General features: G+C 44.6%; 2 protein-coding genes across 2 annotated transcripts; both read left to right on the top strand.

Moving 5' to 3' along the window:
- Positions 1 to 481: 481 nt before the first annotated feature.
- On the top strand, positions 482 to 11,617 carry LOC146342552 (vomeronasal type-2 receptor 26-like). Its single transcript, XM_084807893.1, has 3 exons — positions 482 to 684; positions 4,399 to 4,690; positions 10,694 to 11,617. The coding sequence occupies exons 1-3, from the start codon at positions 482 to 484 to the stop codon at positions 11,615 to 11,617; spliced, it is 1,419 nt and encodes a 472-aa protein (XP_084664019.1).
- Positions 11,618 to 11,707: 90 nt separating this feature from the next.
- On the top strand, positions 11,708 to 26,347 carry LOC146342551 (vomeronasal type-2 receptor 26-like). Its single transcript, XM_084807892.1, has 6 exons — positions 11,708 to 11,767; positions 13,401 to 13,625; positions 15,366 to 15,424; positions 17,166 to 17,202; positions 20,229 to 20,355; positions 25,413 to 26,347. The coding sequence occupies exons 1-6, from the start codon at positions 11,708 to 11,710 to the stop codon at positions 26,345 to 26,347; spliced, it is 1,443 nt and encodes a 480-aa protein (XP_084664018.1).
- Positions 26,348 to 26,899: the final 552 nt, after the last annotated feature.

The raw sequence follows: 26,899 nt of genomic DNA, 5'->3' as shown, positions 1-26,899 counted from the left end.
ACACTTCTCCCTAAAGACTTGTATGTGTTTTTTTGTCTGTTTTTTTCTGGTGGCCTAATTTTGCTGTGGGACATGCATGACAAACCAGAGTGCCTCTTGCTATCCCACTGAAGAAGACTTCTGCTACATTGTGAGCAACTTGTTATATTCTAAAATATTTTAGAGAACATGTAACTCAAAGTAGATGATTATCTCCCCCATAATTATCAAAATCACCATGATAATTCAACGCTTTCTTAAATTCCCTAAGTAGTCACACTGATCATGAGGAAAATTACAAACTCAGAGTAAAAAAGGCTATTAATATCCTGTGTACCATTGAGACCTGGGGACCAAGGCAGGCAGAGCTACTTATGCTGCTATTGTCTTTATTATTGTCTTTATTCAAGTCAGGGACACTCAGATGTCAATGTGGGAAAAGGCAACTTGGCGTAAAGAAGGAAGACTATCTTATGAGACAGTAATATCTGTGGTGGTGATGATGGTTGTCTTGGTGGTACTGCCTCAGTTGCAATGTAAGATTACTCGTGGTAAATGCACCATTCGTGAGCCTCTTCCTATTCTTCACAAGTATCATCAGGCAGGAGACGTCATCACTGGTGGCATTATTTCTCAGATCTACATGTTTTCCAGTCCAAGTACCTTTGAAAAGCAGCCCTCTCACGAACTCTTTGATGACCTTCTGTGAGTAGTTGATATTTTTTAATCATATAATGCATCAGTCCAGATAATATTCTCAGACAATTTGCCCCAAGTGGTTTTTGCTTCACTGGCCTGGGAAATATCTGACATTGCACCTCTTGAAGTATGTTGATATTATCTTAATATCATGTTTCTTCTTATCTTCTTATCTTTTGTTCATTTTATCTTTTGTTCACTGCTCTGGAATCTGATTTGATGAGGAGCAGTATGCAAATGTGGTAAATCAATAAAATCGTTACTATTGTTGTTATTTTTGATGATGATGATGATGATGATAATTGAACTGTTCAGTGTTACCAGCATGCACTCATGTATTCATGTCATGTCATGTCAGGGTCTGCTCTTCCACTCCTTCTTCTGAATGGAGTACCAAGTGTCATTTGCTTTTCCTGCCTATCAGACAGATCTGCCGAATAAGAACTTTCTGCACTGTCTCAGACATAAAGATTGGTGCATGTAGGGATGGGTGAGAATTCCATTTCATTTCAGTTTGATTAGTTCTCCACATTCAGGACATAAATAACTTGAGTTGTGTGTTTTTTAAAAAAAAATGAATGTGGGAGAAAGGGAAAGGGACAGATTTGTGCATGGAAGCTCAATGACACTCCAACAAATATTCCATTCAACGGGTAGCTACACCTCCCTGGTGCTGGTGTTTTCAAAGTATGAAGGGGGAGGGAGATACTTTTTTATGTTTTGTAGAAGATGGACTTCATGTGTACCAAATGTCAGCATTTTAAGTCATATGGAACTACCGCATCAATTGGATGCCCCTGTGCTTCCATTAGTGATGGCTGAGCGTATTATTGCTATGTGTGGCATGCAGGCCACTTTCCAAGCGGTCAGAAGTTCCAGGTGTTCCGTCACTCACTCACGGTTCAGTTCCCTGAGAGATGTGTCACTGCTGGGTTACGGAGTTTCTGTGATATAAAATTTATTAAAACCCTATTCAGGTGTCATGATTCAATGAGTCCATGAGTAAGAGGGAAAGGACCACATGAACTGGCCCATGCCCAATATCCTCAAATGTCCCACCCCCTCCATCCTCAATCTTCCCATGGTGAAGAGGAAAATCTGCAGAATTTAACATGACTTTGTGTGATCAGGAAACCTAATAAACCAAAGTTTCTGCTCCCATGGAAACTCCTACTTGCATTCCAGTGAACACAGGTAAAAGCCCCAGAAATACATCCCTGCTCAACATGGGAAGTTCAAGGGCATGGGGGGTGGGCCTGGCATCCCTCTTCCTGTTGTGCACATATCACTTTCAGGCACAACACCTGGGCCCTGTTTCCACAACAATGGAAGGAGAAGGAAAGAGTGGCTTACTCACATTTTTCTAGGACCTGCTTTTGTCCAGGCAGGGCTCCAGAGGAGTGTGCATTGCCCCATTTTAAGTTGCTTCTCCTAACATACTTCCAGGTGGGGGGGGGTGTATGAGGCGAACGTCATTTGAGTGGCAGGGGCTGCTCTCCCCCTCCAGGCTTTTCCCTCCTTTCTCCAAAATTCTCCCTAACGAAGGTGCAAATTAGAAGTAATTACTTCAAATGTGTGCAGGAGAAGCCTCCTAATGAACCCCAATCTTTCTAAACTGTTGCTGTGCTAGACCCCTGTGTTGGGGAAGAAGAATTCCTTCCGATGTGCACAACTGACAGAGCAGCCTCCAAATGAGCCCCAGTCTTTCCATCCTCTTGCTGCCCTTGAGCGCTGTAATGGGGGTGGTGAAAATGATTTGCTTCCTTTGTGGGCATTTGGGAGACAAGCCTCATTGAGCACAATGTTGCTTGTGAGCAAAGGGATGGATGCACCTGATCTCGTCTGATCTCAGAATCTAAGCAGGATCAGCCCTGGTCAGTCCTTGGATGGGAGACCACCTGGCAATCAGGCTTCCTGCATTGAGCAGGGGTTTGGACGCAATGGTCTTGTTGGCCCCTTCCAACCCTACAATTCTATGATTCTATGAGTAGATACTAACTGGTTTGTGCTGGGAATCACAGGGATTGTTGTTCAGTCCTTCAGTCGTGTCCGACTCTTCGTGACCCCATGGATCATAGCACGCCAGGCCTTCCTGTCCTGCGCTCTCTCCCGGAGTGTGCTCAAGTTCATATTCATTACATCGGTGATGCTATCTAGCCATCTCATCCTCTGCCATCCCCTTCTCCTTTTGCCTTCAGTCTTTCCCAGCATCAGGGTCTTTTCCAGAGAGTTTTCTCTTCACATTAGGTGGCCAAAATATTTGAGCTTCAGCTTCAGTATCTGTCCTTCCAATGAGCACTCAGGGTTGATTTCCTTTAGGATGGACTGATTTCACCTCCTTGCAGTCCAGGGGACTCGTAAGAGTCTTCTCCAGCACCACAGTTCGAAAGCATCAATTCTTCGGCGCTCAGCCTTCCTTATAGTCCAGCTCTCACAGCCATACATTACTACTGGGAAAACCATAGCTTTGATTAGACAGACCTTTGTCGGCAAGGTGATGTCTCTGCTTCTTACTAAGCTGTCTAGGTTTGCCATAGCTAATCACAGGGATAGGAGACAGGAAACACGCATTGACTGAGGTCATGGTGCAAGGCACAGCATACATAGAGCTTGTGTGGCAGCTTTCATAGCTGAGGTCAAAGCGGGTGTGGGGCACACAGGAACTATATCAGGGAGTACTCGACTGGAGGAAAAGAATCGGACTTCAGATGTCCCAGGAAATCTGTTCCCCCACTCCCAATAAGGTTCGGGGTGGCTGCTGGATGGCCACAATGTCATCTTTCCTAATGGCCTCAACATGCAGCCAGCTTGGAGTAAATTGCTTGTGGAAACACTGCCCTGAATAGGGCTAAACACACACACACACACACACACACACACACACACACACAGGCTGAGCAAAAGATGGAGAATCAAGGTATTAAGACTCCAACAGATTCCTCCTCTTCTTCAACAGATTCCTAGGGGAACCTATAGTGCCATAGGATTTCCTGAATAGAGGAAAGCTAGCAATCTGCCTCCTTTTCAGACCTGGTTACAGCACAGACCAATTTCCCCCTACACACACAGACCTCACTCACCCCCTCGACTTGTCTAGTGGGGAGAAGATAGATGAGTTATCTCCACATCCTAGTTCCCATGTTAGCAGCCGTCAGCTGTATTTTGCCATCTCTTGGAAGGCATTTCTTCAGAAACCCATACTGATAGCTGCACTGCCAAAAGTCAAGAAATACAGAGTAGCAAGGGATCATGCAACGTCCTCTTGGCCTCCCATAACATTGGTATACAAAAAGTTGGATCCAGAGAAGCTTCCTCTGTTGGAAGAACATGCTTTCTCTCACGGAAAATGCCTTCTTCAAAAGAAGAATGCACCTTCCTCTGATGGGGTAAGCTCATGTGTTGAAGGAAAATTTGCTGGATCCAACCCAGAATGCTTTTGTCTGCACCAGATATAGCTTACATATTCCTAAATCCAAGACTTTTAGTTTGACACACAAGGTTTTGAACGTTGTGAATCATGGTTCTGAGCATGCTATCTCATATTTATCAAATGCACTTCCAGCCAGGTATGTTTGCCAATGTTTCTTCACAATTCACAGTTAGCAAAACAGATATTATCTGCCTACACTGAGTAGTATGGAAGTCTGGCTCCAACATCTAGAGTATGCCATATATTCCAAAGCAAAGTCTCCATGACACGCCTTTTAACTTTCACTCTAGGGTATTGACTCACAACTACCAGCATGTCCTGGCCTTGGCCTTTGCAGTAAAGGAGATCAATGAAAATCCACAGATCTTGCCCAACATCACTTTGGGCTTCAACATCTATAATAGCCTTTTCCTTGCAAGCTGGACTATTCTTGCCTCAATGGAACTTCTTTCCACATGGAACAGATTCATCCCTAACTACAAATGTGACATCCACAGCAATCTAGTAGGACTCATTGGGGGACCTCACTCAGAAGTCTGCCTTCACATGGCAACCACCCTGGGCATCTACAAGATTCCACAGGTAAGTTGTATGAATGGACGTGGAAGTTGAGCAAACCACATTTCTCTGGCCTTTTACATGTGGTCATGTGGATTGAAGACAGAAAGTGGCAAGCCTGTTTACAACTCTCTATGATATGTTGCTTATGAAGAACTTAACAAATATATATTTTTTTTTAAGTTGATGTCTCTGTATAACAAGTATGAATTCAGGCTAAGTGATATATTTGTAATACAAGGGTTAAATGGCCTGTGGAAATGTTGAGATGCTGTCCATTCATCAATTCTTGATCCAAGTGAGGCAAGAAACTATTCTTACTACTATTTAATTTTTTTTTTTTTTTTAAAAACACTTTTAATTTAATGTGTAGTGTTAAGGGCTTTCCATGTTCACCCCTTCTCCAGAATGCTGGGAAATGGTTATTTGGGCAATATACATATGGTATGCTATGCTATGCTGTAGTTTGTTCCAGCTTCAACACTGCCTTGGATGACAGTCAGTGGCAGAGTGGTGGACAAATCTCTTCCTGATTTGTCTGTCCACTGGATTAAAGACATGGAGTCTCAGCAGCTGAAGCTACTGTCCCATGTCACAAGCATGCAGCTGGCATGAGCTCCTTTTCAAACACAGTAAAAGGGCAGACTGAAGAATGCAAGTAGCTCCAATGATTCAAAATCACCATGTATACTTGTGAAAAAGTCCCATTGGACTCAATGGGATTTATGTCTAAGTAAACAGGGTTTGTGTGGCAGATTTAGGTCCTTAGCACAAAATTCATTAACAGAAATGTGAAAGGGAAAGAGTTCCTTGATCCATATTTGATCTAAAATAGTTATTGCCTAAGTATGGATTTTGGAATGTTACTTATGGCCCACACAGCTACCTTTGCTTTTAATACCATGCAGCAGGGAGTTCTGTGACACCTTAAAGAGTAAGAGATTTATTACGGCATAAAGCTTTCAGACACAGTCCATGTCATCAGAAGATCTTTTTAGAGTCAAAAGCATTCCTGAATCACGCCATACCCAAATGAGTGACCTGGTTCACACATAACTTGCCAGTTACTTGTAAAATGGAAGAGTAGCTTCAGTTGCATGATAGCTTCAGTTAAATAGACTTCCTGAGTCTATTCCAGTGAACAGACAAATTTGGGACTTGGGACCACCGTGTGGATGTGAGTGTGACAGCCATCCAGCTCTAAGGGCAGTGATTCAGCTGGAACTAACCAAAGCAGAGGATTCTATGTTGTGTTCAGTCGTTCAGTCATGTCCGACTCTTCGTGACGCCATGGACCACAGCACGCCAGGCCTTCCTGTCCTCCGCTCTCTCCCGGAGTGTGCTCAGCTCAAGTCCATTTTCATTGCATTGGTGATGCTATCTAGCCATCTCATCCTCTGCTGTCCCCTTCTCCTTTTGCCTTCAATCTTTCCCAGCATCAGGGTGTATTCCAGTGACTTTTCTCTTCGCATTAGGTGGTGAAAATATTTCAGCTTCAGTTTCAGGATCTGTCCTTCCAATGAGCAGTCAGGGTTGATTTCCTTTAGGATGGACTGATTTGACCTCCTTGCAGTCCATGGGACTCGTAAGAGTCTTCTCCAGCACCACAGTTTGAAAGCATCGATTCTTCAGCGGCGGCACTCAGCCTTCCTCATAGTCCAGCTCTCACAGCCATATGTTGCTACCGGGAAAACCATACCTTTGATTAGACGGACCTTTGTTGGCAAGGTGATGTCTCTGCTTCTTACTATGATGTCTAGGTTTTCCATAGCTTTCCTCCCAAGGAGCAAGCGTAGGGATGTAAAAAACACCTCCCTGGCTCTGCGCCGGGCACCTCAGGATTTGTCTAACCCCCTTTTAAAGCCATCCAAGTGGCAGCCATCACTATGTCTCATGGTGGCAAACTCCATAGTTTAAGGATGTGCTTTCACTGCTTTGTGAAGAAGTTCTTCCTTCTATCTGTCCTGAATCTCCCACCAATCAGCTTCATGGGATGACCTCGGGTTCTAGTATTCTGAGAAAGGGAGAACAAAGTCTCCCTATCCACATTCTCCTCACCATGCATAACTGCTGTACACCTATATCGTGTCTCCCCTCACCCTCCATTAAAATGGAGGGGAGGGAGTCCAGTGGTGATATGTTCCCTAAAGGTGGGTTATTCCTTAAAATAAAATGTGTCTCTAGTAGGGATGGATGGATGCGACCCCCCCATCCGGGTCCTCCGGGTGCCCACCAAGCCACTGCCCCCATTTGTGCGCCCCCCAGACCAACTCACATGGCCCCTTATGCTTTCCGAGCCGTGTTCATGGGCCCTGAGCCATCCGAGAGTGGTCCATTTCCACCGGTAAAATGGTCCATTTAAGCCTGTAATATAATGTAGATGGTGCCTTTATGGCTGCTGTGTGCACAATATTGGATTTATGGAACCTCCCAAGGTGCCATTTTTTCGCAAAATGGTGACTACGGGAACAACGGGAGCTGGAGGACAGCTCAGGGTAGGTAAGGGTGGCTCAGCAAGAGTGGGGGGGGGAGCGGGGGGAACAGCTCAGTGAGCACAGCCAGGAGGCATGAGCGGGGGGCGTCCACTGGACTCCTGGACTGAGTTGTCCCCCCACCATCCCTAGTCTGTAGCTGTGCAGTCCAGGACTTGGAAGTAATTGGAGGCCTCAGTTACTGAGAGTTGGTTGTCAAACATCACCTTCCTTTTCAATATCTGTCTGCTGCTCTCTCTTTACCATCCCCTCAGAAAGAATCTCCCTTTTGTGACTCATCAGGGTCAGAAAGGCTTGAGATTCTGCCATTTCATCAGAGGCTGCATTCCTACTCCATTCTATTCCCACTCCCATCCTTCACATACAACCTCATGAAATGCAACCATAAGCTAAAATGGGATGAAAGATGCACTTTAAAAACAAACAAACAAACAAACAAACCAATAAACAACAAATACCTCATAATTCTTTGGAAGGTACAGCGCAAACTGCACCTTCTTCCTGTTCTAATATGACAAACTGTTTTCCAAAAGACACTGTACAAATACGGACATGTGACTACAAAGTGCATCCCATGTAAGTGTATTGCAAAAATTACAGCCACACCCTCTCAAACTGTTCGTGGGTACTCTTCAAATTTTACACTTAAATACATAAGCCATTACTTGTCCTTTCTCCTTCAATATAGGCATGGACCATCCTCAAACCCTCCTCTCTTGCACTCCCATGTTTCACATCAATTTGTGGGGACATTTTCTCAGTATAACCCATAGAACCTACCCTCCCCCCCTGATTTCTGGTTATAATGGCATAACTGGACTAATCCAACTGACCTTTAACATAGGGCCACAACTGTTCCCCTATAATATGCCTATATCATGCCCCCTCATTTGTCTTTTTTTTTTTCCTAATTAAATTTCTATGGATTTTGTAACCTCTATGGGGACATTAACAGAACAGTGCACAGTATTCCAAGTGTGGGCACACCATAGATTTGTATAAAGGTATTACAATATTGGCATTTTTATTTTTGATCCCTTTCCTATTGATCCATAACATAGAATCTGCAATTTTACACACACTCTCTCTATCTTTCACACATACACACACACACACACACAGTTGCCACACTACAGGTCATTTTCATTGTGCTATCAGCCTAAGACTCCAAAATTACTTTCCCGATCAATCATCACCAGCTAAAGCCCAATTTGTGCATATGTGTCATTAATAATGTTTGCCTACAGTATATTACTTTACACAAACATTGAACTGCATTTCACCATTTTAATGCCCTTTCACTCAGTTTGTAGAGATACATCTCAAGTTTTTGCTGTTGCTGTTCTTTAACCACCCTGAGTAATTTGGTCTCATCCATAAACCTGGCCAGCTCACAGCTCACCTCAAACTTCACACAATTAGGACAGATGTGTATAAAGATTTTTGGGGAACCCCAGTTCTTATATCCCTCCTTTGTGAGAACGGTTAATTTATTCCTTTTCTGTGCTTCCTGTTCTTTAATCAGTTACCAATCTGTAAGAACTAGGGATGTTGTGCTGGCCTGAGAGGAGGGTGGAGTCTAGGAGACTCCTTCCCAGATCCCATTTGCTGAGCTGCTGCACACTTACTGGACCCAGGCACCGAGTGCTGTGTGCCCCACGAATGCCTGGCGGTCTCCTGTCCCCTTAGCAAGCTGCCATTTTGTGTAAAAATGGCAATTCAGGGGTTTCCAGAAATGTAATGTTATTTAAATGGCGGCTGTAAAGGGGCCATTATGCAACATTACAGGCATGAATGGTCCACTTGTGCATGTAATGCTGCATAAATGGCCCCTTTATGGCCGCTATGTGTGCACCATTACATTTCTGGAAAATGCCAAGCCACCGTTTTTACACAAAATCGGGTTTCACTAAGGGGATGGGTGGCCCTGTGGCATTTGCCATGTGCTCCCTGGGCAGTCCAGCAGCTCGCATGGTGTGGCAAGCAGGGATGGGCAGCAGAGGCAGTTTGGAAAGCACCCAGCAAGTGCGAAGGGAGGTGAGGCCATCCATCTCTAAGAAGAACCCACCTTTTTATTCCATGTCTACTAAGTTTGCTACTTGGTGAAGGACTTTGTCAAAAGCTTTTGAAATTCCAAGCACACATCCACTATGCTCCATTGTAATGCCCGTGTCTGAATGATACTGTCTTGATATACTGTCATTCCAGGTATTTGGGGAGGGGGTGATGTAAAGGTCCCCTCTGTGAGCCCCCCAAATTGCTTCAGGTAAGGTTGGATGAATCTGTGATTTTAGGTTTCTCTGCTTCTCTCTCTCTCTCTCTCTCTCTCTCTCTCTCTTCCACCCCCCAAGTTTGTGTTTAGTTTGTCCCACACTTTGAAAATTTTGCATAAGTTCCCAAGAAAAGTAGTACACATTTGTGCATTTTTAAATAATTTTTTCCTTACACATTTTTGCAAGCATTTGTGAATGTTACTTCACCTAACATATGCATTATTGTGCATCTTTCCCTAATATGTTCATCACTGAATCCATGTTTAATGGCTGAGCTCCACCGCAAAATTCATAGGGATATCAGAGAATTCCACCACGGATTCCAGTGAGGCAGGATTCTTTAGAATTCTTTAGAATCTGGCCACCCGGAATCCGTGGCGGAATGGCCTCCTGCCTCCTGTCACCGCATGGAATCCTCCAGGGACAGAACTTACCTGAGGAGGATGCGGCAGCGGCAGCTCCGGTGGCGGCTCCTACAGTGGAGCCTCTGGCTGGTCTCCCGGCTAGCCACAGCAGGGCAGCAGCGGCCACCATTTGCGTTCTTGTGGCTGTGATAGGCTACGTAAGTATTTACATAGCCTATCACGGCAAAGAGCAGGGGCACAAATGGCGTAGCGGCCACCATTTGCGTGGCTGCTTTTACTGTGTTAGGCTACGTAAATACTTACGTAGCCTATCACGGCTGCTTGCAAGGACGCTAATGGCAGCCGCTACGATGGCCGCCATTTGCAGCAGCAGCTGCCTGGCTACGGCCACAACTCCGGCTGTGGCTGGCCCTGGCCGGTGGCTCCCTGGAGCCACTGCAGAGCAGAGACAGCTGGGGAGAATTTGGGGGGGGGGATGAAGTGCCGCTCCCCCACCGCGGATGCCCAGGCGCGGAGCCAGGAAAGGGATTCGTACATCCCTAAAAATTCAAGAGAACTGTGAATTTCAAAGGATAACTGAGTTTTGGTTTGCATATTGGTTTGAAAGTGAGAAATTAGGTAAGTTCACATTCAAATCAAATATGAAACAAATGAATTTCTCCTCCATCCCTAGCTGTAAGTCTCCTCTTGCATCCTGGCTGGTATCTTGAACAACAGTCTTGTTAGGCAGTAAGAATATTCTGGAAATGTTGGCTGCACATGCCCACTTGCCAACATAATTTTTAAACGAGACGCAAACTTCAAGATATAGACAGGATGAAGAGTAAAACTGTGCCACTGGGCAACCTTTTCAGGAAGTATGTCTCTTACGTTTTCTCATTCCTTTTTTTGCTTAAGTTCATATATGGCTCTGCTCCAGTGATGAAGGACAACACTCAAGCAGTTTTCTTCCACCAGATGTTCCCAGATGGGACCAGTCAGAATATGGGGATTCTCAAGCTGCTGCTGCATTTCAGATGGATCTGGATTGGGGTGATTTTCTTTGATGATGATAATGGAGAGACGTTTGTGCAGAATGTGCTTCCTATATTTTCACAGCATGGTATTTGCTTTGAGTTCCTGGAAGGAATGCCCAAGTTATCATTTTCTGGTAACACCGCTAATGCAGCAGGAGAATGGTTTCAAACATCTAATGCTGTCATGGGAAGCACTACCAATGTTTTGGTCATTCAGGGTGAAATTCAGACCATTAGTGTTTTAAGAGCGTTGTTCCACTTTTCAGAATTTGAGGATATACCAATCAAGACCAAAGTCTGGATAATGACAGCTCAGATGGATTTCACATCCCTTGCCTTTCAAAGAGGTTGGGACTTAAACTTCATCCATGGTGCCATATCCTTTGCCATTGACTCAAAGGAGGTTTGGGGATTCCAGAGATTCCTTCAGATAAGGAACCCCACCTCAGCGAAAGAAGATGGATTTCTAAGGATCTTCTGGGAAGAGGCATTTGACTGTTCTTTCCCGAACCCCCCTTTAGACAAGAAAGCTGGGGAAACCTGCACTGGGGAGGAGAAACTGGAGACTCTTCCTGGGTCTGTTTTTGAGATGAGCATGACTGGCCACAGTTACAGCATCTACAATGCTGTCTATGCTGTGTCCCATGTGCTGCAGGACATATATTCATCAGAGTCAAAACGGAGAGCAAAGATGGAAGGAGTGAGAAGGAATCTCATGTCTAAACAGCCATGGCAGGTATGTCTATGGGTTCAACTCCTCACTCAGGCTGGGGTGGGATCTAATTGCTATGTTAGTCATCCCTGATGGAGCTGCAAAAGGCACACAAAGGAGGCAACTGACTTGGACGGCTCCTCCTGATGTAATCCCAGTCCTTTTCAAAGTGCTGAGATAGTGATGGAGTTCGATGCCTCTCTCAGCATGGAGAAAGGTAAAATGGATGGGGCTTGGGTCATGGTATCACTGGGTGTGACCATTCCCACTGACAACCTCTAGCCTATGCAGGGCCCAGTTGTGTGCAATCCCCCGGCACCTCCACATTGAAGCAGTTGCCCACATCTGGAGAACTGCAAAGCATTATCCCGGGGGGGGGTAGGATTCCAGCCCAAGAACCAAATTGGCTCTGGACAACTACACTGGGGGCTGCATGGGAGCAATCAGAGGGACCACAGTCCAAACTTTGTGGGCCCCAGCAAAGTTAGAAGGTGCCCCAGCATGTTTGTGTCTCCCCCATTACACTTATTCTCACTGATGGACTCACACATACTGTATGCATACACACATACACACATGCAGGCACTCACACACCCCACTACACACATGCACACACGCACACACACGCACACACACACACACACACACATGGGACTCAGCTGGCACCTTAAGGAGTTGCACACTGGCTTTTCTCCATCTCATCCTTCCCTGATTAGAGAAAGGGAGAGAAACACATCCAACTGAGCCAAGGCTTCCAGAAGTGTCCCTTGAGGCTGCAGCTCAGATTCTCTCTTGAGTCTTCTACCTTCTCTCAGGGGGCAGGGGGCTTTGGACAAGTGCAAGATCCCTTCCTGATACCTCCGTGGTCAGATGGGATTCCCCAACCCTGCATCATACATATGGCTGCCTCTTGACACTCTTTGACAAGTGAGTGGTGGTGAATTAAAGTACTTGAGGGAGTGTATTCCAGAGTTCGGGATTAAAACAGGAGAAAGATATTTCACGTGTGCCCTGCAAACACGGCTCTATGGGTAACGGTCAGGAGAAGCTGTCCTGCAAATCTTAATACCAGGGCAAGTTCATAATGAGCCAGGTGGTCCCTTACCTACCTAGGCATTAAGCCATTTAGGGCTTTAAAGTTTAAACCCAATGCCTTGAACTGAGCCCAGAAACAAACTGACAACCAGTGCAGGTCTTTCGGGATCGGTATTATATGGTCCTGACACCACGCATGGGTTAGCAGCCTAGTTGCTGCATTTTGCACATGGATCTGGCCATTCCGATAGGGCTCTGAGACCATACTTTGTGTCCTACCTGTGCTATCTGAAGTGAGGGGTGGTGACCACAGACAAGGCCTTTTTAGTTGTGGTGCTCCAGCTTTGGAATTTCCTCCCCAGGGAGGTTCACTTGGTGCTGAGTCAATTCTCTGTTCAGCTACAGATCATCTCCCCCACCCGGTCTTTAGCCATGCCAGCATACACTGTCACTGTGTCTTGCTGTTTAGGAGGAGGAGGAGGAGGACGATGATAATTTAAATTTTTGTAAATGACACTGAAAACTTCAACTGAAGAACTGCTAAGCAGTGCTTAAAATTAGCAAATAGATGGTGATGGTGATGGTGGTGGTGGTGACAACAATCATACTAATACTACCTTCTAGCATTAATAGTGCTTAACTCTTGTCAGCCTCGATACAGCTTTTAAGGATGCAATCTATACCCATTGACCTGGGAGTAAGCTCAATTGAACTCACTGGGACTTAGGTATCGGTAGACAAAAATCGGACTGTGTTGTAGGACTATTAACCACCATTCTCAAGTGTGAACGATTACCAGACAGGATATATAATGATGAGGTTTCCCTCCACCCCCATTTAGATCCACCAGTTTCTGAGAAGTACCTCCTTCATCAACAATGCTGGGGAAAATGTTTCCTTTGATGAAAATGGGAACATAATAGCTGGGTTTGATATTATCAACTGGGTCACATTCCCAAACCAGACCTTTCGGAAAGTAAAAGTTGGAAAGATAGACCCAAAGCCTTCCTCAGCCAAAGTGTTCCTTCGTGAGGATGCCATTGTATGGCCCAGCAGATTTAATCAGGTAGAGTATGTCTACGTTTGGGGGCATTCCAAGCCATTTCCTCAGGGCTCAAGAAGTGGTGAGCTGATGAGATACTTCAATAGGCTGAAGAGTTTGGCGTCTCATGAGGTGGAGATAGGACACACACAACCAGTGGAGGAGAAAGAAAAAGGGATTTGTTGAAAATAAAGATACAAATAACAGCTGAGCATCCCCAGAGCTGTAAAGTATCTGAGGCTTCAAAGGCAGTACATCTATTAGTTACACACTGAGTTACAAGTACCTCAACAAGGAACTACACCCTCCTTGGGCACAACGCAGTTTCCCAAAGGTGGTGCATTAAATAGCTACATATACATTTAGTCCCTGCTTGTTACGCAGCCTCCCCGCAGCCAAGCTCAAGCCGGACTCTGCTGACTGTGTAACAGTCACACCGTTTCAGCCAGGTTCATGCCAGAACCTGCTGTCCGCATGAAAACCTCCAAAGCAGTGAGTATGACAGTGCAAGGATCACTGAGCCTTCTCTATGCCCTGGACGGTGAAATCCTATTCCCTGAATTCTGCCCAACACGTACTCACCACGTGCTCCAAGTCCTTGGCCAGAGCAATTGACACGTGTACCGTGGATCAGGGGTACTGATGGTATGTGCACATACAAGGATCCAGATGCAACCACACCCCTCCTGGACACTGCCAGACTCCGGGGTTTATACTCCTTTTCTTTGCTGGGCCCTATGGCATCCAAGAGGGGTTCAATGTGTTCCTTGCTGATAAGACACCATGTCCCTTATTCCAAGATGGATGGTTGTTACTGACAGATTAACACATTCTTCTAGCTTGCCAACACCTCTCCAGGTTGTTCCCGTGGTCGTAAAGTGCTGCCCTTTGTTATTAACACATCTGCTGATGCCCCTCTTCATTGGCCCATGTCCATCTTTTGTAACTGCGGTGGTGCTTTATTCAGCACATGCTAAAGCGCCCCCATTTGGCCTTCCTGCAATGAAACCATTCAGTCTCCATTCACACTCCCTCCTTTCCTGACCTGGGCTAGAATGTCTCATATGGATATGGCACAGAATTGTTGACACAGCAACATTTTTCGCGATTTATTTATTTATTTATTTATTTTATTGATCTACAAAATTTATATAATGCTCCACATCAGAAGATTTTGGAGCAGTGAACAACACTGCAAAAGAGTAAAACAGCAGGTTTACAAAGTTAAAATATGTTTTAAAAGACAAACTGAAAAAAGTGGAATTTTTTCCACAGCCCGTCATGCAAAGAAGGCCTCTTGAAATAAAAACCTCTTCGGTGGGCACCGGAAAGAACACAATGATGGTGCCTGCCTGACCTCGAAAGGCAGGGAATTCCTGGGATGGGGGCCACCACACTGAAGGCTCTTTTCCTGGTGGACTCCAAGTCGGCCATAGGTCTATGTGGAACCACCAGGAACATGCCCTCTGATGACCTCAGTGACTCAGCAGGTTGGTAAAGGAGGAGGTGCTCTCTCAGGTATCCTGGTCCCAAGTTGTCTAGGGCTTTGTACACTAGCACTAATACTTTAAACCTGGCTTGGTAGCGAACAGGCAGCCAGTACAGTTCCCTCAGTAGAGGAGTTACACGCTGAAAAGGGGCAGCTCCCGACAACAGCCAAGCTGCTGCATTCTGCATTAGCTCTAGCTTCCGGACCAGCCTTAAGGGCAGCCCCACATAGAGTGCATTGCAGTAATCCAGTCTTGAGGTTACTGGTGCCTGTAGCACTGTGGTCAAGCTATCCCTGTCCAGGAGAGGCCGCAGCTGGAGAACCACCAAAGCTGGTAAAAGGCTCTCCGAGCCACTGTGACCCCTTGGGCCTCCAGTGACAATGATGGATCTAGGAGTACCCCCAGACTACGGACCTGATCTTTCAGAGGGAGTGCAACCCTGTCCAGAACAAGCAATTAGCCTATCTCCCAGACCCGGGAACCACTCACCCACAGGGCTTCCATCTTGCCAGAATTCAGCTTCAGTGTATTGGCCCTCATCCAGCCCATTACTGAGTCTAGGCACTCAGCCTCTCCTGATTCAGATGTCACAGGGAGACAGAGCTGTGTGTCATCAGCATACTGATGGCATTTAGTTCCAGATCCCCCAATGACCTCTCCCAGCGGCTTCATATAGATGTTAAACAACATTGGAGACAAGATGGTACCCTGTGGCACCCCATAGATCAATTGCCAAGGGGATGAGGAATAGTCACCCAATGTTACTCTCTGAAATTCACCCGATAGGTAGGACCAGAACCACTGTAGCACAGTGCCTCCAATACCCATCCCACGGAGTCCATCCAGCCAGGAGGCTACCGTGGCCAATGGCATCAAAAGCCAATGAGAGATCGAGCAGAATAAACAGGGTTGCACTCCCCCTGTCCCTCTCTCGATAAAGGTCATCCATCAGGGTGACCAAGGCTGATTCACTCCCATAACCAGGATGAAACCCAGTTTGAAATGGGTCTAGATAATCAGTATCCTCCAAGAGTGCCTGCAGCTGGTCCACAATTAGCCTCTCAAGCACCTTCCCTAGAAAAGGGGTATTTGTGACTGGGCGGTAGTTGTCTAATAATGTTGGGTCCAGAGTGGGCTTCTTCAGGAGTGGCCGCACTACTGTGTCCTTAAGGACAGCAGGGACCACCCCTTCCCATAGGGAAGCATTTATCGCTCCCTGGACCCACCCAGTCATACCCCCTCAGCTAGCTTTTATTAGGCAGGAGGGACAGGGATCAAGAAGGCATGTGGTGGGTCACATTATTGCAAGCATTTTGTCCACATCATCAGACCATAACTACCTGAACTGATCCCACAAAATCGGTCAGATGGTGGCATCAGACTCCTCGACTGGAACTGAACTGACAACAGCATCAAGGTCGCTACGAGACAAGCGAGTTTGTCCTCAAAGTGTGATGCAAAAAGGTCACAGTGGTCCTCGATGGGGCCAGGGCCCCATTTACTGGGGAAGATGTTAACGACCGCTGGACCACCTGGAAGAGCTCTGCTGGATGGCTACTTGAAGATGCAAGGGAGGCAGCAAAATTTACCTTCTTTGCTGCCTGTGCTGCCATGATGCAGTAGGCACGATTATGCACTCTACAGCACACCCGGTCGTCTTCACTTCGGGTCTTGAGCCATTTGCTCTCTAGCTGATGTCCAGCCACAATTCCATGAATTAGAAAGAAAGAGGAAGTTTAAAAAGCAATTTAAAGGTCATAGAGAGAAGCAGAGAAGCACTCTCTACTGCGAGTGATAAAGCTTGATTATGTGAATGAAAGAGTGTAAAATATAAAATAATAAAAAGTATTGTATATAAAACAGTATCAAAGAAAATAGCCTAAAAGAATTCCACCATGCATAGGTGTACAGCACGTACAGTCCAGTCTCTCTACACACACGTCCATTCTGTGTCAATTTCAGTTTCCCGCAGTTTCTCATTTTCCAATCTTAAATTCAGGTTCTCCTAACTTTGAGATTTTTTTTAAGTTCACATGGAAATTTGTTTGCATTTTTGTGTGCCTGTCTCCTGTAGTGCGTTTGACACCGGAAGAACTGACGCTGAGTTAGAGGTATGAATTGACACATTGTCCCATCTGCTAGTTGAATGTATGGAGCCTGGTGTAGCTTCACATAGTAAGTAGATTTTTTCATGCTTTAGCTACCCAAAGGGGGCCTCTCACATGAGCTCTTTGGTATCAAGCAAGTGCAGCTCCATATGTCAACAACCCTTTCAGCTGCGAGGCCTATGCCAAGCTCCCTCCTCCTGAAGTTACAGGTGTCAGGCCTTGATTCTCACGGAGGAGCTGAGAACCTCCCCTTCCCATGCTGTAATGTTGGGGCACTGTTCTCAGTGTGAGGGTGACTGATTTCCCAGCCTGCAATCCTATGAGCATCGTCATGAAGCAGGGAGGGAACTATATCAGCCTGTGCTAAGAGCAGACAAGTGTGCTCTTGGGTTACCGGCCTTGAGAAACGTGTGGCTCTAAGAACAACTTCTCATCTCTCTTGGGACCTAGAGAGAAACCCAGCTATAACAGCTTCATCAGCTGATGAGAGGCGGAGCTTTCTTTTCGTATTTATTCTGTGTTTATTCTCTATCAATAAATGGTCTTCCTTTTGCGCAAGGGGCTTTGTTTCATCTTGGCAATCGAAAGTAATGTATTTTGACTGACCCCTGACAGAATCAGGACCCCAGATCAATACATCTCCGAATGCATACGTTTTTGTATGCAATGTTGCCTAATATAATGTATTTTAATGTTACTTTCACTAATGTACACATTTTGGTTTGGATATTTTGATGGGAGAATTCCATTGCGAAATTCAGAGGAGTGAAAATTTCAAAGAAGTGAGTTTTGCTTCATGTATGTGTTTGGAAGTCGAGAATTACATAAGTTCATATTAAAATGTGAACCAAATGAATGTCTCTCCCATCCCGAGTTCTAAGTCGTACAGGGAACCTGCATGAGTACATAAGGCTCCCCACTTCAGGGGTTATCCCTCTAAATTTTGGAGGCTGACTAGGACAATGACCAGGGGGTTGGAGCCAGCATGCTTGGCCTCTCTCACCCCCCCCCCCAGTATGTTCATTAAAAACACCTGTAGAATGTCTGATTGTTGTTGTTGTTCTTGTTGTTGTTGATCACATTTATATCCCCCCCTTTTTCCTCCTTTAGGAACCCAAGGCGGCATACATGGTCCTTCTCCTCCTCTTCCTCCTCCATTTTATACTCACAACAACAAACCTTGTGAGGTGGGCTGGGCTGACAGTCTGTGACTGGCCCAAAGTCACCCAGTGAGCTTCCATGGATGAGTGGGGACTCGAACCCAGATCTCCCGACTCCCAGTCCAACACTCTAGCCACTACACCACACTGGCTCTCTATGAATACTATAGGGCTACTATTTATCTGTTCTGGAAGGGGAAGCCTGAATGGCAATTTTCAATCCCTGCTCTTCTTACAGAGGTTGGATCTCTATAGCAAGGATACTAGGTTTTGCAACTAGCCTACGAATAAAGATGTATAGGAATTCATGGCAGCAATTGAAAAGTTGTAAGTGTCTTCACAGGACCACCCACTAATATTGGGTTGCTTCCGGACTAAGTCAGTGACACTTATCCTGTTGAAAACTGTGGCACCACATGACAAACTTTCCAAATGGATTTCAATGTGACCTAAGTGTGACTGAGCCATAGGATTCAGTGAAGCCAAAGACTATAGCAGAAAGCAACATTTAATTATAAAGAATAATAAGGAAGGTGAAAAAGAACATACACTATGTAACCCAGCAGTACTGACAGATGCACAAAATGGTAGTTCATTATGGGAAAGTTCCCTATTTAAAAAAATACAATTCAACAAAAACTGGGCTATGTTTTGAGGCAGTGGGACTATTTCCCAGAGGCCTTTACCATGTGGTAAAATAATGTATTTATGATACAGCCCATTATGTACCAATTGCTCCCCAGAAGCAATGTCATTATGCCATGCCAACAATCACCCATTTTTTAAACATCAGGTTGACTAACAGGATGAATTCTGGTCAACTCCAGACACTTTTGAATGGAATGGATTGTCTGGATCAATGTCGAATGGGCTTCAGGTCTGGCTTTGTAATGCAAACTGCCTTGATCACTCTGTGGGATGACCTCTGCCGGGAGAGGGGCAGGGGGAGTGAGACCCTGCTGATTCTCTTGGACCTCTCAGTGGCTTAACATACCATCGACCATCCTTCTGGATAGGCCTTTGGAGCTGGGTTTTGGTAGTACTACATTGCTGTCATTCTACTCCTAGTTGGATAGCCGGTTCTAGAAAGCGGTGCTGGGGGTTATTATTCTGCCTCTTGGCTATTATGCTAACGGATTCCATGGGACTTAATTTTATCTTGCAGGCCATTCAACAAGGCTGTTCAGCATCTACATGAAACTGTTCAGGGAGGTTTTCCAGAGAGACAGGTTGAAGTGTCACCAATACGCAGATGACACCCAGCTCTCTCTCTCTCCTCTCCAAGTGAGGAAATGATTGTTCTGCCTAGCAGCAGTAATGGACTGAGTGAGGCCCAAAACAGGGCAGCATGTTGCATACTCTGCCCTAGGCACTGAAGACAGGAAGATCCCTTTTTATGCCATATAAAGTAGTAAGGCTCAGTCACAATAGTCATGAATATTGGAGAGGGTGATAATGTGCATGGGAGACTAGAATACAGGAAAAGAAGACAATTTCAATGGTGGAACAGGGACACTCCAGTTGAGTTTTTAATGCCATTGCACTTTTACTACATCAGGAAGACATGTATATAGAGACTTTCAGGTTCTCCCATGAGTAATGCTGAAACCTCCCTCTTGTTTGTGGATGATGCTATTTTGGCTATGTAAGAATAGGCACTGGAGAATGAGTTCACTATCCGTATATATATATATATATATATATATATATATATATATATATATATATTAAAAGAACCCGTTGCATATGAAGTGCTCTCTTGAATCAAGTGTATGATTTTGGGCCTTCAGCAACCCAGTTCTTAACTGTAGTTACCAGTTAGAAGCAAAATCTAAAATCACAACATTCTCCTCTTTCATATATTGACAGTCACGCCCTTGTTCTCTGTGCAATGACAATTGCCATTCTGGTTGTCGCAAGACCAAGAAGGAAGGGAAGCCATTTTGCTGCTATGATTGCCTTCCCTGTCCAGAAGGGAAGATTTCAAATCAAACAGGTAAGAGGTGTAGCACATACACCATATCAAGTTTTTTAGTCATGCTCCCAAATTGACTATGACATGTCTCATCAGGGTATGTAGGCACTAAGTGCCCTAACATTTTAAAGGTTTCTTCACAAGTGAGTGCTGGTAGAGGTTGGGATGATGGAGAAATATGCAATGCAATGGAATCAAATGACTTCAGATTTCTATGAATCTGACCTGCAGATACCATAGTGGCCCAGCTTTTCTCAAGACACACGGATTCTCCAGTCTTGCAGACAGTTTTTGTTTGTTTGTTCTGTTGTTAACTTTCTGGAGTTTTACACAAACGTATTTGTAGAAAAGAACATCCATAATAAACCAGCTGAAAATGTGCATTTCCCCATAGGCCAAAGCATAATAAAGGGCATTTGGGGGAGGGGGGGGATTCCGCATTTGCACAAGTGCAAAGTTTGGGGAATTGGAAAAAAATACAATTCCTTCAATGAGTGGAGAATGGAAGATGGGACCTGGCAATCCAGGAAATGCAGACAGAATGGATTTTACAAAATCTGTCCATCCCTAGAGGAAATTGCTGAATAGAAGACATGGTAATATGTCTTCTTCATGCGTACATAGCATATTAATTAACAAAGCAAATGAACAGACACAAAATGACAACATATTTCATAAGACTGCATAGAACCATGTCCCATGAAAATAATTGGAAGCAAATTGAGGATTTTTACAGTGCTACAATTCCCCACACACCCTGGCGTAGCTTGAATCTGCTTTTTCTATGGCTCTTTATAGTATTCACTGCCATGATCATCAATCCTACTGCTCTTCTTCTGTGTCATTGTTTCTTCTGCCTTCTTGTGTGATCCTAGCTAATTCAGGATCACATAATAAACAAGGTGATGCAACGCTGTTCTGTTACCAATCAGAACAGGCTACAAACCATAACGGCTGAGAACAAACAATGTCAACACAGGTTATTTTTTGAGAGGAGGGTTTCACACTGCCAAGTCAACTGATGACTCCCTCCTATGCTGTGAAATCCCTATCCCATATAATTTGCTATTTCAGTGAAGAGACATCTGGAAAAGCTGCTGGTTATATGGGCAACAGAGGGATCCCTTTGAATATGAGCAAAGTACAATGGATGAACTTTGTTCATATTCAAAGAGAAGCTATATGTCAGGGGTAGACAGTGGGGTACCCTCAAGAAGTGGGGTGCCCTCAAGAACTCCCATAATCCCCTGCCAACATGGTCAGTAGTCAATAATTATTGTAGTTGTAGTCCAAAACACCACTTCATGGATCACTGCCTTGTTGTGGCGAAGGGGCTTGCATAACTCAGTGAAGCCATAAGCTATGCCGTGCAGGGCCACCCAAGATGGACAGGTCATGGCAGAGAGTTCTGCCAAAATGTGGTCCACTGGAGAAGGAAATGGCAACCCACTCCAGTATTCTTGCCAAGAAACCCATGGAACGTATCACAAGGCCAAAAGATATGACTCCGGAAGATGAGCCCCTCAGCTCGGAAGGTGTCCAATATACTACTGGGGAAGAGCAGAGGGAATTTCCAAGTAGCGCCACAAAGAGTGAAGCGGCTGGGCCAAAGCCAAACGGACACTCAGCTGTGGATGTGTCTGGTGGTGAAAAGAAAATCCGATGCTGTAAAGAACAATAATGTTTAGGAACCTGGAATGTCAGATCAATGAATCAAGGTAAGCTGGAGGTGGTCAAACATGAGATGACAAGATTGAACATTGACATCTTGGGAATCAGCGAACTAAAATGGACAAGCATGGGCGAATTTAATTCAGGTGACCATCATATCTAATACTGTGGGCAAGAATCCCTTAGAAGAAATGGAATAGCACTCATAGTCAACAAAAGGGTTGGAAAACCAGTACTGGGGTACAACCTCAAAAATGATAGAATGATTTCAGTACGAATCCAAGGCAAACCATTCGACTTCACAGTATTCAAGCCTATGCCCCAACCACTGAAGCCAAACAAGCTGAGGTTGATTGGTTCTATGAGGACCTACAACACCTTCTAGAACTAACACACAAAAAAAGATGTCCTTTTCATCATAGGGGATTGGAATGCCAAAGTAGGAAGTCAAGAAATCACCAGGATAACAGGCAAGCATGGCCTTGGTGTACAAAATGAAGCAGGACATTGTTCAAGAGGCAGCAACTCAATCCATCCCAAAGAAAAAGAAATGCAAGAAAGCCAAGGGGCTGTCTGAGGAGGCTTTACAAATAGCTGAGGAAAGAAGGGAAGCAAAAAAGAAGGGAGAAAGGGGAAGATATACCCAACTGAATGCAGAGATCCAGAGAATAGCAAGGAGAGACAAGAAGGCCTTCTTAAATGAACAATGCAAAGAAATCGAGGAAAACAACAGAATGGGAAAGACTAGAGACCTTGTCAAGAAAATTGGAGATCTCAAGGGAACGTTTTGTGCAAAGATGGGCATGATAAAGGACAAAGAAGGCAGGGACCTAACAGAAGCAGATGATATTAAGAAGAGGTGGAAAGAATACGCAGATACCTATACAGGAAAGATCTTAATGTCCCTGATAGCCATGATAGTGCGGTCACTGAACTTGAGCCAGACATCCTCGAGAGTGAAGTCAAGTGGGCCTTAGGAAGCATTACTAACAACAAAACTAGAGGAGATGACAGTATTCCAGCTGAGCTATTTAAAATCCTAAAAGGTGATGCTGTTTAAGTGCTGCACTGAATATGCTAGCAAATGTCAAACACTCAACAGTGGCCACAAGACTGGAAAAGGTCAGTTTACATTCCAATTCCGAAGAAGGGCAACGCCAAAGAGTGTTCGAACTACCGTACAATTGCACTCATTTCACATGACAGCAAGGTTATGCTCAAAATTCTACAATCTAGGCTTCAGTAGCATGTGAACCGAGAATGACTGGAAGTACAAGCTGGGTTTCGAAGAGACAGAAGAACTAGAGATCAAATCACCAACATTCACTGGATCATGGAGAAAGCAAGAGAATTCCAGAAAAATGTCTATTTCTGCTTCATTGACTACACTAAAGCCTTTGATTGTGTGGATCACAACAAACAGTGGCAAATTCTTAAAGTGATGGGAGTACCAGACCACCTTACCTGTCTCCTGAGAAACCTGTATGAGGGTCAAGAAGCAACAGTAAGAACCAGACATGGAAAAACCGATTGGTAAAAATTGGGAAAGGAGTACGACAAGGCTGCATATTGCTGCCCTGCTTATTTAACTTATATGCAGACAACATCATGAGAAATGCTGGATTGGATGAATCACAGGTTGGAATTAAGATTGCTGGGAGAATTATCAACAACCTCAGATACACAGACGATACCACCCTAATGGCAGAAAGTGAAGAGGATCTAAAGAGCCTCTTGTTGAGGGTGAAACTGGAGAGTGCAAATGCTGGTTGGAAATTCAACATTAAAAAAACTCAGATACTGGCATCTGGCCCCATCACTTCCTGGCATATAGAAGGGGAAGAAATTGAAGCAGAGACAGATTTTATTTTCTTGGGCTCCAAGGTCACCGTAGACGGTCACTGTAGTGATGAGATTAAGAGACGCTTGCTCCTTGGGAGGAAAGCTATGGCAAACCTAGACAGCATAGTAAGAAGCAGAGACATCACCTTTCCGACAAAGGTCCGTCTAATCAAAGCTATGGTTTTCCCAGGAGTAACGTATGGGTGTGAGAGCTGGATTATAAGGAAGGCTGAGCGTCGAAGAATGGATGCTTTCGAACTGTGGTGCTGGAGAAGACTCTTACGAGTCCCCTGGACTGCAAGGAGGTCAAATCAGTCCATCCTAAAGTAAGTCAACCCTGACTGCTCATTGGAAGGACAGATACTGAAGCTGAAGCTCCAATATTTTGGCCACCTAATGCGAAGAGAAAACTCCCTGGGAAAGACACCGATGCTGGGAAAGACTGAAGGCAAAAGGAGAAGGGGAGGGCAGAGGATGAGATGGCTAGATAGCATCACTGATGCAATGAATATGCACTTGAGCATGCTCCGGGAGAGTGAAGGACAGGAAGGCCTGGTGTGCTGTGGTCCATGGGGTCACGAAGAGTCGGACATGACTGAATGACTGAACAAGTCCAAAACATCTGGAGGGCATCATGTTGCCTATTCCATACTAGGGATGGGTGGATTCCCTGACTTCTGCTCTGTGGGGAATCCACTCAGGGGTTGAAGCAATCCGTTCCTCCCCTCGGAATCCTCCGGAGCCAGCTCCTCTCTGTGCTGATTCCTTGGAGCCTCACTCTGGATCCATATCACTTGCTATATGGTGCTGGTGGCCAGGATTACCGTATCTGTTTGAGGAATGAATACAACCATAAATGGCGTAGTGGATGCAATTTGCGGCCATAAAACCCTTAGTTTAAATTAAATGCTGTTTTAAAATGCTGTTTTAATGTTTTAATATAATTTTAATTACAGTATTGTTTAATTTATATTTTAGCTTTTGTATATTTTATATGTTTGAATTCTATATGTTTTAATTTTTGTAAGTCGCCTTGTGTCCCAGTACTGGGAAAAAGGCGGGGTATAAATATAATTATGATGATGATGATGATAACAACAACAATAACAACAACAACAACAGCAACAACAGCAACCATTTACCTCGTTTAGGTCCGCAAAGGAATTTTCCGCCATCCCAACCCCATACTAAGCATTAAAGACAGGGAAATCCAGTTTTATGCTAAACAAAGTATTATGGCTCAGTGATAATATTCAGACTAGTTGGAGATGGTGATGATTTGTGAGTGATTGTTTAATCCAGCAAAAGAATGCAATTTCAATGGTTGGGTAGTGATTCCCGTAATTGAATCTGGTCATAAATCTTAGGCTAATTATTGACCTTAAAGAGGATTAGTCCTTGAAAATCCAATGGTAGGGTAGTAAACATCTCTTTCCCCCAGATTTTGACATTTCTCTGTTTTGCAAGACTTTGACCTAATAGCTGTCACTAAAAGCTTCCTAATGAAAAAGTGTTGTTACTAGGCTGGGAAGATATGTATACATAAAACACATATTCTTTTCCAGATATGAATGACTGTTTCCAGTGCCCAGAAGACCAGTATCCAAATGAGCTTCAGGATGAATGTATTCCAAAGGGTCTGAGTTTTTTGTCTTATGAAGAACCATTGGGGATCAGTTTGGCCAGTTTTGCTCTTTGCTTTTGTTTCGGAACAACATGGGTGCTTTGGATCTTTATTAAGTACCGGGACACTCCCATAGTCAAAGCCAACAACCGGAACCTCACCTACATTCTCCTCATCTCCATCATGCTCGCCTTCCTCTGCATTTTGCTCTTCATAGGCCAGCCTGAGAAAGTCATCTGTCTCCTTAGACAAACTGCCTTTGGCGTCATCTTCTCAGTGGCCGTTTCTTGTGTGTTGGCCAAAACGGTCATTGTGGTTCTAGCTTTCATGGCCACAAAACCAGGTTCCAACATGAGGAAATGGGTAGGGAAACGAATGGCCAATTCATTAATTCTTTTCTGCTCCCTTATTCAAGCCACTATTTGTATTGTATGGCTGTCAACCTCTCCCCCATTCCCAGATGTCGACATGCATTCACTAACTGAAAAAATGGTCTTAGAATGTAATGAAGGGTCGGTCACCATGCTTTGCTGTTCTTTGGGCTTCATGGGTTTCCTGGCCATCATCAGCTTCACTGTGGCTTTCCAAGCCAGGAAACTGCCAGACAGTTTCAACGAAGCCAAGTTCATCACCTTCAGCATGCTGGTCTTTTGCAGTGTCTGGGTGTCCTTTGTTCCCACCTACCTGAGCACCAAGGGGAAATATACAGTCGCTGTGGAGATATTCTCCATCTTGGCCTCCACTGCTGGATTACTGGGCTGCATCTTCTTCCCCAAATGCTATATTATTTTGCTGAGACCTGAATTAAACAGCAGAGACCAGCTAATGGGGAAAAAAAAGAAATCAAACAAACTCAAACATATGCTAATCTCTTAAATCTAGATTTGGCTATGCCGAAGACCCAATGTAAATAATGACAATTCAGTTAGTAGTGATTACCTTGCTCCAGTTGTTTAAGTGAAAGATAGCAATGTAGCTTCTTTGGGATGTGTGCTTTCCACTGTAGTATACATTGCCTCATTAAGGAAATGTTTATGGAAACAGTGGATGTAATTCAGGAGTGAAACTTCATTAATCCATTGTTGAATTACATAAATTTTTCTTCATTTCTTCTAAGAAATACATATTTTTTGAGACATAGTCCCAAGATGTTTATATTTAGAACCAAAAAGTGCTGAACCTTTAAGAACACTCCCTTGGAATGTTTGCAAAAGGCATGTGGGTGTTTGCAGTATACTTACACCTGCCGACTTGACCATCCCTTCACTTGCTTGACATGGACTACTTACTTTCAGTGTTGGAAAGGTGCCAAGGTTTGAAGTGACTGCCTTCTCTCTCTCTCCTGGGGTTTGGACTGGGAAGCACATTCACAGAGTCCCTCACACATATGATCCACCCAGTTTGCATGCCATAGTGGCAAATGGTGGG

The sequence above is a fragment of the Heloderma suspectum genome, chromosome 6 (genome assembly GCF_057233095.1).
Source record: "Heloderma suspectum isolate Gila_16-S chromosome 6, 16-S_ref, whole genome shotgun sequence".
NCBI lineage: Eukaryota > Metazoa > Chordata > Lepidosauria > Squamata > Helodermatidae > Heloderma > Heloderma suspectum.
This window is presented reverse-complemented; position numbering and strand designations above follow the sequence as displayed.